The sequence below is a fragment of the Pezoporus wallicus genome, unplaced genomic scaffold, assembly GCF_028554395.1.
Source record: "Pezoporus wallicus isolate ANWC-B61680 ecotype Strahan unplaced genomic scaffold, APGP_CSIRO_Pwel_v1 scaffold_6446, whole genome shotgun sequence".
Lineage (NCBI taxonomy): Eukaryota > Metazoa > Chordata > Aves > Psittaciformes > Psittacidae > Pezoporus > Pezoporus wallicus.
In genome coordinates, this window is record NW_026636264.1 from 5,045,039 (window position 1) to 5,064,684 (window position 19,646).

The following is a 19,646-nucleotide window of genomic DNA, read 5'->3' on the forward strand; positions in this document are numbered from 1 at the left end:
CTTTTAGTTTAGAACCACTACCCCTTTTCCTGTCATTACAGGCCATGATAAAAAGGGCCTAAACTTTTTCTGAGTCCGCTTATGCACTTGTTAAATGCATGCCTTTCTACACATTTGAATTCAAAAGGGGAGACATGTTCTTATAGTTTGGTATTAAAAAGAGATTTTTACTATTGTACAAACCTAGTGCAGCCTACTGTACACTTCTTCATTCCTGCTGTCATCAAAACAGATACCTCCTCCTGCAAACTCAGAAGCAAGAGCAGGTAGAAAGCTCACCTCCCGAACTACACAGTTTTGTACAGCATTTGTATAGCAGTAAGCAAAATCTGAGACTGTCAAAGATGATGGCAGTTTTAGAACTAAATTCCTCTAGTCTGTTTCAGGGACATTTCAGATATTAATTTCCAAAACAATTAGATATCCTTTCCAAAAAGTAGGGAAGTACCAAATATCTCTAATACTTGAGTATCTGCTGCTGCAGGCCTGATCAAAATATCCCTGTGCGCCTCTGATACAAAAGGAAGGCTTATAAATCCCAGTTGTGTACCTTTGTCTAACCTCTGGCACCAGAACAAAATGGACATGTGGAAAACCTCAGATATTGTACAGACTAGTCTTTTTGAAAGAATGATGTTTTTGCAGTAAGTGACTTAGAAAATTCAAAATAGAATTACATGGATTTCACATTTGCTTTATTTACTCAGAGATCTCGCGTGCATTAATTCAAAATAATAAGTATAGCCTTGGCAGTAGTAGTAAGGAAAATAAAATAAAATAATCTAAAAGATTACTGGAGAGTCACAGCTTGTCAGGAATGTAAACCAAAATAAATTGTATCTTTATAATATTCTGTCCTGGTTTTGGCTGAGATAGAGTTAATTTTCTTCCTAGTAGCTGGTGCAGTGCTGTGTTTTGGCTTTAGTCTGAGTTTGTTTGTTTTAGTTGTTGCTAAATAATGCTTACCTGGATCAAGGACTTTTCAGTCTCATGCTCTGCCAATGAGGTGGGGCATGGGAAGCCAAGAGGGAACAGAGACAGGACACCTGACCCAAACTAACCAGAGGGGTATTCCATACCACAGAAGGTCATGCCCAGTATATAAACTGGGAGAGTCACCTGGAAGAGCCAGATCACTGCTTGGGTCAGTCATTGGGTGGTGAGCAATTGTGGTTGCTGTGCCTCACTTGTGTTTATTGGGGTTTATTCCTTTCTGGTTTTATCTTTGTTTTAATAATAATTATAATAATATTTTATTTAATTTGTGAAACTGTTCTGATCTCAACCCATGGGTTTCACCTTTTTTGGATTCTCCTCCCCATCCCACAAAGGGGTATGGGGACTGAGCGCATCGCTGCGTGGTACTTAGTTGCTGGCTGGGGTTAAACCATGACATATTCTTTAGTACAAAATGCCCTAAGGAGCATACAAAGTTTAAAAACCAAATGCCTTTTCCTGATGATAATTTCATCACAAAGTAATAGCGTTTTCTTGAAGACTATTTAAAAATAATTATTTTTAATAGCTGAGATAATTGGTGGGTGATTGTTTTCGAGAGGTAATAGTGAAGCAGCTCCTTTGTTATGCACAACTAGTCTTGTAAGGACTATTAATTATGTCACATTGCAAAATTCATTCTATTTAAATGGTGAAGTAACATACAAGGGATTAAAAATACTTCATTTGAAAAATAATATTGTGGTGGGCCTCTGGCAGGTAGAAGATGGAAGAGGAGTAAAACTGTAGAAAAATAGTGTGCTAAAATATCTGTTAATTAAACTGTACTATACTTCCCTAATCTTATAATTTGTATTATTCTTCCATAGCCCCAGACCATTCGGCAAACTCTTCAAAGGACACTGCAGTATTTTGAGCATCAAGTTATTGGGTAAGTGTTAATGTGAGGTAATGCAAGGTGTGTGGTAATGTTTTGCTCTGTACTTCCCAAGTGACAGCCTTGCGTGCCAAGCTTTCTACTTTTTCTCTCAGATTCTCAGAGCATCAGAACTCAGTGTTTCCTATATGAAGAAAATAGGGAATCTTTTCTATAAAAGTATAAGATCTATACCAATTTGCTTTTCACAGAGCTGGCTGAGAATGTTGTTTATTCCATGACTTGAGGATCCAAATCTTTAAAAATCCTGCATCAGTGCCTGTCACACACATACACTGTTACATACTTCCAGGTTTTTGCAGAGGCAGGGCTTAAAGCCACCTCCTAAGAGTTCATTTAGAAAATTAATAGATGACTGAGGAATAAGAAGGTAATAGCAACTAACAGCATGAAAACCTAAGGGATTCCCTTACAGATTAAAATAATCTCCTTTCAACCTTTTCCTTACCTGCATGATAGTTTACTGCCACAGCTTGCTTTTCCTAACAGACAGGATAGAATGGCTGTATGTCTGTAGCCATTCAATGACTGTGCCATATGACAAATGAAGAATGCTGTCCTCTGAATTTAATTACACAGATGTAAGGTTTTGTGGTTTGTTTGTTTTTTTGGTTTATTTTCAAGCTATAATGAGGGTCTTTTTAGCGTTTATGACACAGTTTCAGATCTCAGTGCACCGGAGGGAGTTGTCCTTTCTGGTTTCTCAATGTTTGGTTAACATTCTCAGGGAGCTCTAGCTTGGAGGTGATATCTGCAATATTAGCAGTCTGGTGGCACCTGGGGGCAGTGAGGGAGCCAGTCTTGGCAGGTAGCTGTGACGGGAGAAGGCAGGGGGAGAAGCCTTCTGGCTGCTAATGTTTTCAGTTGCTGAAAAAATTGCTTCAAGTGTCACATTCGGATACTTCAGAGGATGATGCAGTGCCTTGAGGGAAGCATGTGTGCAATTACAATGCAGCTTTTTATTTATGGCCACATGTGGCTTAGATATACTTTTTTAAATGGACAAACTTTAAAACTGGGACGCTGAAAACCTAGAATTCCTGTGATTTACAGTACACTAAGTTTGTGAACACCAGTATGAGCTGGCTAAAGTAGTATCTGTCTCTAGCGGATGTCCTATATAATAAGATGAAAAAAGCTTTCGGGTTGATATAAAAGCATTCCTGACTCCTGCCCTGAGTGGTGCAGGGGGATGGGGCTTGTGGTCAGTCCATAAGAACTCATCTCTGCTGCTCCAACCTCCTCATGCTGTTATAGAATAGAATAGTTTGGGTCGGAAAGGACCTTAAGATCATCTAGTTCCAACCCCCCTGCCATGGGCAGGGGCACCTCACACTAAACCATCGCACCCACGGCTCTGTCCAACCTGGCCTTCAACACTGCCAGGGATGGAGCATTTACAACTTCTTTGGGCAACCCATTCCAGTGCCTCACGATGCTCACTGTAGAGAACTCCATCCCCCTGATCATCCTCGTGGCCCTTTTCTGGACTTGTTCCAACAGTTCCATGTCCTTTTTATGTTGAGGACACCAGAACTGCACACAATACTCCAAGTGAGGTCTCACAAAAGCAGAGTAGAGGGGCAGGATCACCTCCTTCGACCTGCTGGTCATGCTCCTTTTGATGCAGCCCAGGATACAGTTGGCTTTCTGGGCTGCGAGCACACATCAAAGCTGGCTCGTGTTCATTTTCTTATCAACCAACACCCCCAAGTCCTTCTCAGCAGGGCTGCTCTGAATCTCTTCTCTGCCCAACCTGTAGCTGCACCTGGGATTGCTCTGACCCAGGTGTAAGACCTTGCACTTGTCATGGTTAGACTTCATGAGGTTGGCATCAGCCCACCTCACAAGCGTGTCAAGGTCCCTCTGGATGGCATTCCTTCCCTCCAGAGTATCAACTGAACCACAGAGCTTGGTGTCATCAGCAAACTTGCTGAGGGCGCACTCAATCCCACTGTCCATGTCAGTGACAAAGATGTTAAACAAGACCGGTCCCAACACCAATCCCTGAGGGACACCACTCGTTACTGATCTCCAGCTGCACATTGAGCCATTGACCACAACTCTTTGTGTGCAGCCATCCAGCCAGTTCTTTATCCACTGAGTGGTCCATCCATCAAATTGATGTCTCTCCAACTTAGAAAGGTAACTGCTGTTCCCCTGCTCCAGCACAGTCTTTTCAAAGGCTGTAGCTTCCTTCAGGACACATCCACCTGCCCACCTTGGATCTCTATGTGCTGCAGCGGCACAGCCTACCTCACCACGGGCTACGCCATGGGCTGCAGAGGAATCTCTGCTCCAACGCCTGGAGCACCTCCTCCTCTCCTTCTGCACTGACCTGGGTGTCTGCAGGGATGTTTCTTTCACACCTCACACCTCCATGAAATGTTTTGCCCTGTCTTCATTTCCCCAGAAGCAGCGGCTGGCACTGGCTGTGCTCAGCATGGGGCAGCCCACATATTTCCTCACAACAGCCCCTGCAGCCACTCTGCCAGCAGCTGGGCACTGACACCTGGTAACACGTAAGTGTTCATCAGATCTGTCCTGGCCAAGATGTAACCATATAATCATAGAATCATGGGATTTCTTAGCTTGAAAAGATCTTTGATATCATTGAGTCCAATTGTTAATCCAGTACCGTGGAGTCCACCACTAAACCATGTCCCAGAGTGCCACATCTACACATCTTTTGAATACCTCCAGGGATGGTGACTCAACCACTTCCCTGGGAAGCCTGTTCCAGTGTTTGGCAACCCTTTCAGGGAAGAAATTTTTCCTAATATCTGATCTAAGTTTTCCCTGGTGCAACTTGAGGGCATTTCCTCTCATCCTACCACTTGTTACTTGGGAGAAGAGACAGTCACCCACCTTGCTACAGCCCCCTACCGTTGTAGAAAGCTCAGCTGCTCCTCATGACACTTGTGCTCCAGACCCTTCACCAGCTTCACTTCCCTTCTCTGGACCCCCTCCAACACCTCAATGTCTTTCTTGTAGTGAGGGACCCAGAACTGAACACAGGATTTTAGGTGTGGCGAGGATGCTGTTGGCTTTCACTTGGGCACAAGCTGGCTCATGTTCTTCCAGCTGTTGACCAACACCCCCAGGTCCTTTTCCTCTGGGCAGCTTTTCATTCACTCTTCCCCAAGCCTGTAACATTGTATGGTCAATTGTTGTGACCCAAGTGCAGGACACAGCACTGAGGCTTGTAGAACCTCCAGATGAGAGGATTGGCTCTAGTGTCATTCATGGAGTTGGTGACACTGGCTGAAGAGATCATGCCTCTTGGCATGGTGGTGGGGTTGGGCCATGACCATGGGCCATGACAGTTTGGGCAGTGTGTCAGGTATGTGGTCTGGCATCACTGGGGACTTGGAAAGCAGAGCAGACCATGCAGCTCACTGCAGAGTGCACCAGCTCTTACCACTGGGTTTTCCGTGTCTAATATGAGCCCACTCTTCCCAATATACATTACCTCCCCTGGAGAACCATTTTCCCTGTTAGGGGTAATGTGCTGTTCAGCTCTGAAGCCTTTCTAGTCCTTTTCCACAGGTGCTGGCAACCCAGCTCCTGAGATTATGCAGACATTAACCAGATGAAGAGTAAAATCCTTAAAACTGCTATTCATGATTTAGGAAGTATAAACAAAGTATGAAAGAATAACAAAAATGTTAATAAAATACTTATCAGTCAAGCTTTTCTTTGTGTAATGAGGTAAATCGATTGTAGCTGCCTAGTGATTATCACTCTGGGGCAATATTTTCTTCACTTGTATTCCCTCTTCTGTCCTTATTATCATCTCGTAAAGCAGGTGCTAATGATAACTAAACATAGTTTCAGCTTCTGTTCTGTTTCTGTTGAATTAGGGAAAAACAATCCCACAAAACCAAGTCAAATATAATAATTTAGATGGCAGCTGCTTTCTTGCTGATTGGACCATTGCTCTGTGCCTTTCATCAGTGGTGGGATTCTTTTTAACTTTTTCTCAAGCAAGCTATAACACAACCTTTATTCTTGATAGCATATTGAGTTGCAGCTTGACATCCTTAATTCTGCTGAGATCTTTTCAGAAGTTCATTCATGGAGAAAGCCAAGTTTTAGACTTGAAGTGCTAATCTAATGTGGTGTGGAGGATTTATTATTCTTATTAGATACTCACCACTGCCTCACAAACATTTTGCTTAGAGTTTACTGTACAACTTTGTTACACACAAAACACCAGTCAGAATGATATATGCAGGACAGACATGTATAATGCCCTTCTCTCATATGTCAGCCCTTTGGAACTATTCTATTCTAATGTATTCATTTGCATTACAGATGATATTCCAGATTCTAGTATAATACTTGAAGTACCCAGGCTACTAATGCAGTGTCATCTGTGTGTGATAATGCATGAATAGAAGGGAGGAAATGGAAGGGAGGAAAGGAAGGAGGAGAGAAAGGAAGCTAAAGTTATCCTTTACCACTGCTTCTGAAAGACATTTATTGACCTTACATTTGTATAAGGAGATACTATAACTTTTTAACTTTTTCTTTTCACTAGTTACAGGGATGCAGAGAAGAACTTTCACAATATATCATACAGATGCTCCTATACAGACTGCTCTGGCAATGAAGAAACTGAAGATGTCTCAGGAATTCTACAATGTACAGCAAATGTACTTGGTATGTGCTCTTTCAAGGGACTTTGTTTCATTTAGCTGAAAGGAAAGTTTAGTGACTGTCCTAATGAACCAAGGAATTCTTGCTCCAACAAATGAAATTTAGGATGTAGGCAGCTACATCACTGTGCACTGTTACTACTTTTGTCTACATATATTTTGTGCCTTTGAGACAATCTGGCCTGATATTGCAGTGGAGATTTATTGTACAATACTCAGTGATTAGAGAAGTTTCAAAGGCTTTGAGTCCAAATATCTGTGACAGACTTGCATCTGTGCAGGCCTTGGTCTTGGAATTATCTGAAGTGGTTTTATAGGGGTTCTACAGAACCAGAGATACTCTTATCATCTATGCTCCTGGTGGATAGAGGGTGTGAGAAACACAGAGCAGGATGTACCTGAGACATGAAACATTCTGGAAGCTTACATTCATGTTGAAGAATACTTGCTGCAATAAACTTTTAGAAATGTTGCATGTCAAAATGATGTCATTCACCATGGAAGTGCAACTGTCTTAATAGGTATCAAAATGAGATAGTTGGCTATTTGCATCCATTCATATGATTTATCCAGCTTATTCTCCTTCCCAAGTGTTAGTAAGCTTTACTGCTTTTCAGTCAAACTTGTGTTGCTGATACAAATCTACCAAAAAAGACAAAAAAATAAATAAAAATGCATAGCTTGACACTGAGAGCTTAATTTTTGATTGGGGTTGTTTTAAGTATTTCACTTCTATGAAACTGATCATATACTTTGGTTTGGAGTAAACTCTACACATTGAGCTTTAACCAGGGGGCAATTGTCTATACTTTACAGGGAACTGTGAGGAGGAAAAGCAGTAACTGTTTTCAAAGATAATTTTTTCAAATGGGTAATTCCTGATTTATTTATGATAGACATTTGCAGAGTAGCAAAGCTGATGTTACACAGCTCTACTTCCAGGTCTGTAACAATTGACAATAAATCTTTAAGTAAGGTCTAAGGTATGAAGTGTTCTCATATATTAATTGTATGCAATTATGCCTTTCTTGTATGCAATTATGCCTTTGCCAAAAGTCACACTAACGTGGACATGTGGGTTGAGGTGTGTTTACCAGTATTACATGTGTTTGAGCTCAGTCCTGAGTCAGGTAACCACAACTCAACTGCTTGCAGCACAGCGGCTGAGCTAGCATAGGTGTGTGCCTGCTGCTGTCTAGTGTCTGCTGTGGAGCGCTGTCATTTGCTGTCGGCTGCTTTCACAGAGTTTGCAAATGAAGAGTTGTTCCAGTTGTTTCTCTGTGGGAAAGGCCCTGAGTGTCCTGGTGGCTAGCAAATGAGACATGAGCCAGAGGTGAGTCGTGGTAGCAAAGGTGGCAATAGCAGCCTCGGCTATATGGACAGTGTTAGAGATACAGTTTGAAGGGATTCATTATCCCCCTCTGCTCAGTACTTGATAGACCACATCTGGATTACTGAATCTGATATTGGGAGTGCAAAAACCATAGAGAAGTTGATAAACCAGAGGAAGTTTGGTTGAGACCATCAAGCTGGTAGGGACTACTGTACCTGCCCTGTGGGGAGAGGCTGGAGGAGCTGGGCTTGTTCAGCTTAGAGCAGAAATAATTTTGAAAGGACCTACCAGCAGTCCCCAGTGCCTGTGGGGAAGTCCTCAATGAGAGGGAGCAGCCCTAAGCTGAAACAGCAGACATTCAGATGGGGTCTTTTTTCCTATAAGGACAGTCAGGGAGAGGCACAGTTTGCCCAGAGAAGCAACCTCTGCGTGGTCTCTGTCCTTGGAGGTTTCTAACCCCAACTGGGTAAAACCATGAACAGCCTGGCCTTAACGACCAGGCAACTCAGCTCTGATTCTCTCAGCAGCTTCTCTGATTCTGGCCCAGCTAACATGAATCAGCTGTTCATATCACAGTGACATTTTTTGCTAGTTGAGTACTGGGCTTTTCTTTCTAAACTTTTATATAGCACTTATAACACTTGTGGCCATATTTTTTGTAATGTTGAAACCCTCTTTGCTCTTCCATTTGAGGTTTTGATAGGCTGCTGAAGTTGGGGTGGAAGGCATGAAATATGGCATTCTGCTTCAATAAAGGTTTCCTCTCAGCTGGTAATATACAATATAAGCGTGATATTTTTATGGGATTATGCAGTTAGAGAGATGTTCTTCAACAGGAGGCATGACTCTGATATCAGGTCTTGTATGATAATTAAAGGTAATGATTTACCTTCCATGTAAGGGGAATATGGTAAGGTGATATTCTTCGGTCTGGACCATTGTATCCTGCTGACTTAAAAATCCTTCTGCGGGTATATGCATTGCATGTCTGTCTTTTCTGTCTCGTACTGTTAAACAGACTTGGTACGCTCTGTGAAACAGCTAACACGTTCTAGTTGAGAGATCACTGTGTTTCAATGACATTCAAAATGCTTTGGGTTTTTTTTGGTGCTGTGTTCTGCAAGATGCTAGGTGCTGTCAGGGAGGTTCTGACTGCCTTTAACTGCTGCTGGGAAGAGACGGTAGCTGGCACTTGGCACATTTGGTCATGGAGAGAATTTAGAACAAATTAAATTGTAAATGCACCCAGTATTAGTTGCCATATTTTTTGGTTTGCATTTTAAAATAATTGAATGATAATGCTTAGAAAAAAATGCTATGATCGATAAGGGAGGACTCATGAAAGCAAAGACTTTTCATGTTATCATTTCCATATTAAAATTATTAAAAAAAATCAATTATTCAGTACTTATTTCACCATAATACAAAATATGTGTCCTAGAGTTATGAATATTTTTTCATCTTCAGACTGCTTTTAAATCAGTATGTTAGTCTTGGCCCCACAGCATGGCTGACTAATGTAACAGACTGCTTTTTCAGTGTTATCCATGCAGGGCATGTGTGTCAGGCAGACCAGACCACTGGGATCACAGTGTAGGGATAATGTCTGGAGGATACTGTCTTGGGGAATTATTAAAGTCAACTTTACTGAAAATAAGTTTGCAGAGACTTATTCTTGGGAAAGCTCACCTTTTCAATAAGAAATTTTAGTTCATAGCAAAAAATAGATAAAACCTATGTGAGCAAAACACTGAGACAGTTTAAAAGCAGTACTTTGTTGCTTCTCGTTATCTGGGAAAAGAGCATACAGGAATGAGCAGTAAAACCAGCTTCTTAATTTTAATTGCACCTCCTGTCACAACAGGTAAATAATAAATGGAGGCTGTGTAATTAATTCTCCCATACACAACTATTTTTCTGGTTGTATAAGAGTTAGTGGGAGCTGCTTCTATGCAAGAAGGATGTAACCAGTCGGCTGTGTACCCAGAGCAATTGGCACTGCTAAGACAGGAGACAGGAATGAATCTGACTGTGATGGAGGCTAGAGAAACTGTTGAACCAAATCTGGCTCTCAGGTTTATTTATATGAATGGTACCAGGGACTTGCTGTCTATGGCTGGAAGAAAGTCTTTTCTTAAAGGTGATTGGAAGCAACTTCCTGCTCTCTTACCTTAGATAATGCCAACATGATTCACCTCTCCTGACACTCTAACTGACTCTAAAATAGTCGTTTGGCATTCCTTATTCATCTGAAGACAGCAAATGCTGAGATCATTAGTAAGCTTGGAAAATTGTGAGCAGATGCTTCACCGCATGGTTCTGGTGCTTACACTGCTCGCAGGAAAGTGCTGACTGCAAGCTGTATGCTCAGCTCAATGCATGTGATTTATCATGTATGAATACTGGAATTTTCCTCCTGTCAAGTCATCACTAAAGTGTGACACCGTCTTCCTGAAGTGGGAGGACCTGATTCCCTTGTCTCCTTGCTGAGTTGCTCTGCTGAGTTGCTCCTGCTACAAGTCTAGACATAGCAGAACTCTTCCTGCTTTGGTTCACTGTAATTAAGGGAGCCACGTCCATCATGTTCACCTGCTGTAAACTATGTCTGATACCAGATCAATAACACAGCTTTCCTTTGCAGTGACAGCTTCTGAGGCTGGAATATTTAATTTAACTTTGTATCCTTTCCAAAATAGTCCAGACAGCTTTATGATGGACTCGGTTTTCTTTAATTGGTGTATACACACTTTTACAATGTCCTTCATAAGCTTATAGAACCACAGAGCCATGGGATTTTTTTCAGTTTGGAAAGGATCTTTAATATCATGGAGTCCAACTGTTGATCCAGCAGTGCCAAGTCCACCACTAAACCGTGTCTCAAAGTGCCACATCTACATATCTTTTGAATACCTCCAGGGATGGTTACTCAACCACTTCCCTGGGAAGCCTGTTCCAGTGCTTCCAATGCTTCCCCTTTCAGGGAAGAAATTTTTCCTAATATGCAATCTAAATTTTCCCTGGTGAACTTGAGGACGTGTCCTCTCATCCTATCGCTTGTTACTTGGGAGAAAAGACTAACTTCTAAGTAACTCCTTTTAAGTAGTTTTAGACAGTGATAAGGTCCCCTTGAGCCTCCTTTTCTCCAGGCAAAACAACCCCCGTTCCCTCAGTTGTCCCTCATCACACTTGTGCTCCAGACCCTTCGCCAGCTTCATTGCGCTTCTCTGGACCTGCTCCAGCACCTCAATATCTTTCTTGGAGTGAGGGGCCCAGAACTGAATACAGTATTCCAAGTGTGGCCTCACCAGTGCCGAGTACAGGGGGACGATCACTTCCCTGTTCCTATCATCCAAAGGAAAAGCACATGAAATTATACTGAAGTTGGGAAAAAGAGAAATCTGTTTCTACAGGGAGCCTTTATGAAGTTCCTAGTTGGAAATAAAGTATTTCACAGGCTAAATGCTGGCTGTTTTTATCCTGTTGGTACGTATACTGCTTTTAGCTGGCTCACTAAGCTGTGTTCAGAGCAGATTGTTGGTGTTAGTTTGATCTGAATTTAGATATAATGATAAGAAAAAACATCCTATGGTGAAGTATATTATGTTGGTGACTACCATATTTCTCCAAATAACTGTAAATTTATAATGAGGTATATTAGAGAGAAAGATAGTATTTGAAGAGACTTCTTATTTGACCTTGAGAAGTTTTTATTCTTTCTGTGCCTCAATTTCCTATCTGAATAATGGAGATAACATTTTTTTGTTTGTTTTTTTATTCTTAATCTTTTAAAACATGTCGGTTGTATTCAGATTTTAACCTTCTCAAAGGGAAGGTGTTTTTGTACCATTTGTACATTCAGGATTTTGAGCAGTGACAGGAAAATCCTGTTTGGAACTGCTTTTGTCCCCATATTTTGAAATTATTTGACTTCAAGTAATATTAGACTTAATTACATATAGTCGGAATAAAGGGAAAAGCTTCCAGTTAACTGCATGTTAAAACTTTGGCAAGAAAAAAATAAGGATGCAAACTTTTTCTGTTAGCAATTCCTACTGTAAGGAATTTATTTTGTGACATAAAGCCTTCATGACCTGTCTCCTGCTTATCTTTTGGTCAGATATTCCAAGCAGGTCTATGCTACTGAGCTTTATGAAGTAATCTATTCCTTCATCTGCCATTGCTTCAAGTGCCCAGTTTCCATTTTTCAAACCCACTGATACTTCTGATATATGAAATTTTGCTTCTCACATCCCAAGTGCACAAACTAGATAAAAACTGTACAGCCTTCACTTCCCCTCCTCCAAGCATTCTTTTAAAACACAGCACACAATTAATGTATCCTTTGTGGACATCAAGTATTTTTCACTCTTATTTCAATCCTTCACAGAAAAAAAGAAAGGGAGTTTCATGAAGGGAGTTACCTGTTTTCCTTTGAATGGAAACAGTATTTCCTTTGGAGCCTTTTTGCATCTTGATAAGGAACTGTTATAACTTTAACAGTAAAACTAATGAAAAGTCACCTAAATTCATAAACATTTATAAAAAAATCTGTTATGAAAAATTTGCAAAGCAGAGATAGGTGCTCGTACGTAACCTTGAACCACATGGAAGAAATGCTGTCTTTGAAAGCTTACTTGTATATTAGACTACAATATCTAAATTGCATGTACTGCAGTGCCATGCTGTATATACTGCATAAATAATGCTTGCAAAACCTTGGGCACACAGCCCAAAGTTGCAAATGCATTTATACTAGATAGTTGTTTCAACAAGGAGGAGAAATAATTGCACCTATCTGACTTTCCATTGCTTAAGATACAGAAAAACATTCTCTTCCATTTTTTTATTCAAGAAATTAACTTGTACAACAGAATTCTTTTTCATCTGTTATAAATATATTGGGTCCTAAAACCTTACTACACTTCCCTCATTTTCCTTAAAAATGCACAACATGCATCAGTGGCTAAGTCAGCTCTGCCTGTGGCTCAGATGTATTGTAAGAATTTTTTCTGTTAGGCTTTCTTAACTTACAAGTTAATAATAGTGCTAGTCCTCTTGATTTTGCTTCTGAGAGTGGTGTGGGGACTTTGCTTCTTTGTCATTTCTAAGTGAATATCTTTCTTGTCATCTTCCATTTGGAGGCTGATATGGCACAGTAGCAAGGATTCCCAAATGTCCCGGTAAAAAGTTATGTGGAATCCCAGCCCAGAGCCCTGTCCCGTCAGGGAGATCAATCATGTCTCTGGATTCAGCCTCCCCAAGACACTGAGGAGAAGGTGGAATCCATCACTGGTGTAGAGGTTTAGAGACCTCTTGATCTGGTGACATTTGCTTGTCACCACCAAAGAAGTTATGTGCTGTAGGCTACTCCATATAGAGCAAAGTAATTCATGCCTAAATATATCTTGCAGGACTGTTCCACAATTCTATGTCGTGAAAGTAAGAAAATCTCAGCTTCGACTCATGTTGTATAGTTAAAAAGGAATAAATTTGTGATCATTCTAGTAACTATTAAATAGTAATACCACATCACTGACGAGAAATACTGCAATTTAAGAAGCAGGATATGTGTTGAAAAGGAGAAGCCAGGACAGATCTTAGACTACAATGAGATTAAACCAGGTGATGCAACTGAAAAAGATGGACAGGGTTTGGAACTCTGACTGTTCAGCAAGTATCTGAAACCCTACATAAATGCTTATATATTGAAGGTACGTAAATTACTATCATTTTCCTTTTCCTTTAAGCTAAGAACTACAGATAGTCATTAGGATGCAACTAATTTAGGATACATGGCCTGATTTATAATTAAAGTTGTTGGTTTACAAATGTCATAAAAGGAAATGTTACATGGCCCAGAGGACTTGCAATACTAATGGATTTTAATAATACTTGAAACTGTATCCTGGGGAGTCTAAGCTATACACACAGGACTCCTATTATTTAGCAGATGTTACAATGCACTGGCAATATAAGAGTACTCTAAACAAAAATCACATAGTTCATGAGATTTGAAATCTAAATTAGAATAGGACAAATGTTTATACCAAGTGGCCTTTGACATCCACTCTTCTCACATTGGAGCTATTTATTGCTAGAAAGCAGATGAGCTACCAGTAGATAGTCACCAGTTTGAAGTTACAATGTACAATAACATCTTGTAGAAGTCTATTTATAAAGCAGTAGACATTCTGGTCATGATTCATTGACTAAATGTAGGTGTTTGCCATTATTTTAGGTGCTGTGGGGTATCTTGTGTGGCCTCTGTCAAGCCTTCACAAATGTGTAGGTCTCCCTTGTGTCCCATATCTTGGCAAATGTAGATGTCTTGGATGCCTTACAAAGACTCAAGTAGAATTAGATTTTTATACTTGTCTGAATTGAGCCCTTTATATATGTCAGGAATTATGAGAGATGATAGAGCATTTCATGGGTTTTTAAATTTCACTGTAATTTTATTCTTTCCAGAAAGCAAAGTTCTGCCCCCTATGTCAATTAATGGCATACTTATTTTAATAAAAAAGCAAATGAAAAAACTCTGTTCTTCTTATTGCTGTTTAATCTCTAGAGTGAACATGAAACAAAATGGGTCTGCCTTAGTTTTAAGAATCATCAACCTAGTTATTGTAGTTTTCATTTAATAAACCCTATACAAAACTAAGAAGTGAGGTTCCAGAAATGTGATGTGCAACATAAAATGATGATAGCTTTGCTTCAGACAGCTTGGCTTTGCCTGAAGAACTGGCTGCTATTGAAAGAGTTGAAAGGGGCATGTGTGTGTGTGTGTGTGTGTGTGTGAAAGAACATTGCCTTTTCTTAATATCTCAGCTGAGTTTCCCGTGTCAGCAGTTTGGAATAGAATCTTTTACATGTATGCTGAGCACAAGTGATCAGGTTCTCACTAAGAGGTGGTAATTACAATGATATTTCCAAGCATCATTTGTTAGAGGAGACCCTCGCTTTAACAAAGAAAGAAAACACCTTGTTATAATTGGATAAAACAAGTACTATAGGTGAACAAGTGTGAGGAATTCTTTTTAACAGTAATTCTCATGTTTATTATATGAAATCTTGAAATATATGGAGGCCCTGTATGGCACTATAGGAGAGGCGTAGTACAAATTTTACAGTTGTGTCAAAACCATATGTAAAGGTATAAAATAATGTTATTGTAAGTATATAAAAAACACTGAAAAGAGTAATACAAAAATACTATCTATATTCCCAGGTTGCTATAAATTCACCATCATAATGAAGTAAGATCCAAGTCTTTTATACAGTAATTAGATACTGGTACTAGGCTCACTTACAAACCGAATGATTCATCTAATGTACCTTCAGCATTAGCCTGTGCACATCAAAACCTTTTTTATTGAGAGAATAAACATTGCTTTCCCTACCATCTTAAACTATGCTTTGGAACTTTGAACCGCCACCTGCCTTTCTGTTCAAAAGGCTGTGTAAAGAAAAGACCTAATTCACGCCAGAAATCTGATAATCCAGAAATGTTTAAGAGATATTTGCTATAATTGAAGATGGCAAATTCTGCTTCCGTCCACAGTATGAGTTCTGGAATTGCATATTGAATTGTCTCATCCCCTTAATGTTTGACATTTACAGATACTTAATGCTATCCCAGAAAAAGTATTTTTCTATGCCAAAGGAATCAGATGCTGACCACGCTGCAATCATCTCCTCCATGATTTACTAGAAGGAAGACCTGGATAGCTCATAACTGCTTCTGTGTGCTCTGCAAGCTAATGGTTTACTTTGACGTTTTTATCACATATTTTATCTTCTGTTTGTTTCTGAAGAGCCTGTGAATTATGATTTTCTTTATGGGAACGAATTCCTATCTAATTTCTCCACTTAGTAATGTACAAAATTCTTAGAAATACTGTATTAGTTCCTTGACATTTTGTGGGGGATTCACAGTTTACAGGAACTGCTGAAAAGATGAAGGCAGACCTTTTACTAACATGTTATTACAGAATGAAGTCATCTATTTCTGCTCCATTTCAGTGAAATACTCAATTTGAGCCTATGCTTAAAGACTTTGGTAATTTTGAATCTGGCTCATAAGTATAGGATCTCTTCTCTAAATGTCATTGAGACACATTTTCAGAGAATAATAACAGTCCTTACATAGCACTTTTGTCATACATTCCAAAGTGCTTTGTAGTGGAAGCCTGTAGCAGTATTTTCATTCTATGGTTGCTTTGCCTCTAAGTCCTTCCACAATGGGCATATTTAATTTCTATCCAGTACAGGCTACAATAAAAACAGCATTGTAGGAAAAAGCAACAAAAATAAACTACTATGGAAAACCCCCAAACTTATTAGAGTTAAGACACGTGATTTGTCCTCTCAAAGGAGTTGATTAAGTGGTAGGAACACAGTAGATCACTTTCCAAGAAGAAAGCAAATTGAGACTGATGAATTTTTAGAATTTCATTCAGTATATTAGTAAAAGGTCAGTAAATAGTAGAAGCTCAAAATAACAAATTACTTCACTTGGGCAACAGCAAAGAGTGTTGGGATAAATTTTCATTTATTTAGTGTCACTACTGTTTAATGAAGCGTCTTGGTGAAACTAGGGGCCTGTAAGGGTGCTGGAGAGGGACTCTTCATTAGGGACTGTAGTGAAAGGATAAGGGGTAGCAGGTTCAGACTTAAACAGGGGAAGTTTAGATTGGCTATAAGGAGGAAGTTCTTTACTGTGAGGATGGTGAGGCACTGGAATGGGTTGCCCAGGGAGGTTGTGAATGCTCCATCTCTGGCGGTGTTCAGGGCCAGGTTGGACAGAGCCTTGGGTGATACGGTTTAGTGTGAGGTGTCCCTGCCCATGGCAGGGGGCTTGGAACTGGATGATCTTAAGGTCCTTTCCAACCCTAACGATTCTATGATTCTATGAACTGAGGAGGACCTTTTCCTACCTACTGATTGCAAGTTAGTACCCATTAGGAAGCCTGTCTACGGTTATTGAGGTCACACGTGAGGCTATATAGGAGCGCAGTGGCCTCTGCATTTGGAAGTTCGGGGCACACATGCAGATCTCAAATGCTATTTTTTTTATGGGCAACTGAATGAAAGTTTTGATTACATGTCCAAAGTGGGAAAAAAAAGAAGTTCCAGCTTTTCAGAAAGGAATAGCAAATCATTGATTTGATGACTAAAAATTGACTCAAATTTTCAGTGAATTTGAATTATATGGAATTATTGGAATTATCCAGTTGGAATTATTCCACTGCAAAATCAAAATAACAAAAAAAAGAAGTATGACTCAGAGAAAGAGACAAGATTGGAAAGATTAGACTGTTTATGTATATGTGTAACCTGAAGGCTATAAAAAGATTATTTTGAAGACGTTATTGGCCCTTTCCTCAAAAGAAAAAACCCAAATGAAATACTGAATATCTTGGAATTTGAAATCATACTGAATGTAATTTTTAATGATAGTAAATAGCCCATGGAGGTCTCCAGATGTAGTAAAGTATGCACGGCAGAGACAATGAATTCTGGGAATTTTTGTAACAAGCAGGTTTTTCTACATGTAGTAAAACTGTCTCCTGATCTGGCACTTCCATCCATTTCAGCGAATAAGCCAAACATTTACTGTAGCAGTTAGTGAGAAGCTTTCTCAAACCCATGTGTTTTCATGATTTTCCATCAGATTTTACAGTTTTCCTAAAGCATCTGATGCCAGTCACTGCTGAGACAAGATTTCAGAGCATCTGAACAGCAATGTAATGCAGTCTGACATTTTCTCTCCCTGTGATGATGATGGTCATTTCTGTTGTCTCTTGAGAGCTAAACAGATGTAAGCATAGAGAAAGGGGCATAGAGAATCTCCAGAGAAGATATTAAAAAGATTAGGATCATTTATGTGGCAGTAAATGAAAAACTTATGATGAAATATATAGAGCTAGTGTTAGATAAATATGTGATCCTGTTCATCATGTCTTGAAATAGGAAAGGCAGGAATAAGACAGTTAAAATACAGATTAAGTATGTTGTGCAAATTCAGACACGCACGTCACTGAAAGCAAATGCTTTGTAGAAATATGGAAAAATTGTGTGATAAAGATGTTTGATTTAAAAAAAACCCATCATGCTTCAAGCGAAAATTGACATCTTATTGATGAGGCTTAGAAAGAAACTTTTCTGATAGGTATGTTATCCTTGTTTGTTTTAGAAAGTTGTTTCACTTTGCTTGATTTTATCATTATCTCATGGTGTCTATTATTAGAGAGAAAATTCTCAGCTAAGATGGACCAGCAGTTTGTTCAAACATACCCATTTTTATATTCTGAGCTAATCTGATTTTCTGTTTGTACTGTGTAAACTCAATGCAAAGCTAAAATGTTTCTAAAAGTAGTGGGATGTCCTTGAGCCAGGTCATTGACCTGAATTTTGTAGTAAAATTCATGTTGCTTGGAGTCAGTGTGTTGTGTCCACACCAAACAGCCAGTCCTTCAGAGTAGATAGCGAGACCTATGTAAGATAACCACAAAACCTTAGGCTGGATACTGAGATAACAGCTCTCATTACCGATAGTGAGGCAGTGCTTACATATGTAGCAGTAAAGTGCACAAGTGATCAGTTCTGCACACCCTATTTTCAGTTAGTGGCTCCAGGGTAATTGACTGCTTTACCGTAATTTTATAGCACCCTTTAAAGACAGCTTGTCTATGCTATCAATTTGGGCAGCTTTGTGGGGTGTTACATAGTTCTGTAACAGGATTTGGTCATTTCTATGAACAGCCCAGGGATTTCTGACACTGTCCAGTTCCTGTACTTTCAGGGCCTCTGCAATCTTACAGCCTTGGGTGCCCTTGCTAGACTGCTCACTTTTTCACACAGGCTTCTAAAGTTACTCACAGTTCCCTCTATGGAACAATGAGATTTAAAAGTATGTATATGTGTTTTTGTACACATACAAATATAATTTCTTGCCTCCTTGCTATTAATATCCAACTATGACTATTGTCTTATTTGGACAATAGTTATTGGTATGGGTTAGAATTTGATTCTTTCTGGGCTATATTGAGTATTTTTATGGAAGATATTACAATACTATGTTATGTAGACATAGAGGTAATGAGTCAGGAATTGGCACACTGTCCTCTGAGTCAGGGTATTAGGGGGCATTGTGTACCAGCGGTACTTTCTTTTGGCTTAACCGCAGATCTGACCATCTGTGGTCATAAAAGATCCTGGGAATATTTTTGTAATAACCTAGTTTAGTGCCCAAATTTGATTATGAGTAATGGCATCTGAATGAACTTTCCCAAATTATAACTATTACATCTTTTATAAAACATGCTTTGTCATGTTGTCATGTTTTGCTGTTTATAGATGTAATTTTATGCATTTTAATCTACTATTAATCATATTCAAGGTCCAAACAAAACTATCATTGCAGATAGTTTGCGAAGCTGTGGAACGCTCAGATTCCTTCTGAATATTGATAATTATAACCATGCCCATGTGCACAGGCAGATCAGATGCTGCCTTGAGATGATCAAAGGTTATTGTCTGCAGACAACAGATGCACGACTTTTTCTGTCCCTTGTTATACCTCTTGGGCATGAAAGTCACTAATCACACTGTTCTAAATTTGAGAGTGTACAAGCAATCGAAACAAACAATAAGAAGTTCAGTGATACACTGAAATGTTATCAGTGTTACAAAGCACGCTGAGTACATATTAAAATAAAGTACCTGTTATGCACTTAGGAAATTAAATTGCCTTCGT

General features: G+C 39.5%; 1 protein-coding gene across 1 annotated transcript in view; it reads left to right on the forward strand.

The window, feature by feature from the left end:
* Window positions 1-19,646, forward strand: part of GUCY1A2 (guanylate cyclase 1 soluble subunit alpha 2) — a 147,684-nt gene that overhangs the window by 13,194 nt on the left and 114,844 nt on the right. Inside the window, exons 2-3 of the mRNA XM_057399738.1 lie at window positions 1,827-1,888; window positions 6,438-6,559. Of these exons, the coding sequence (XP_057255721.1) occupies window positions 1,827-1,888; window positions 6,438-6,559 (184 nt within the window). The remainder of the gene's footprint in view (window positions 1-1,826; window positions 1,889-6,437; window positions 6,560-19,646) is intronic.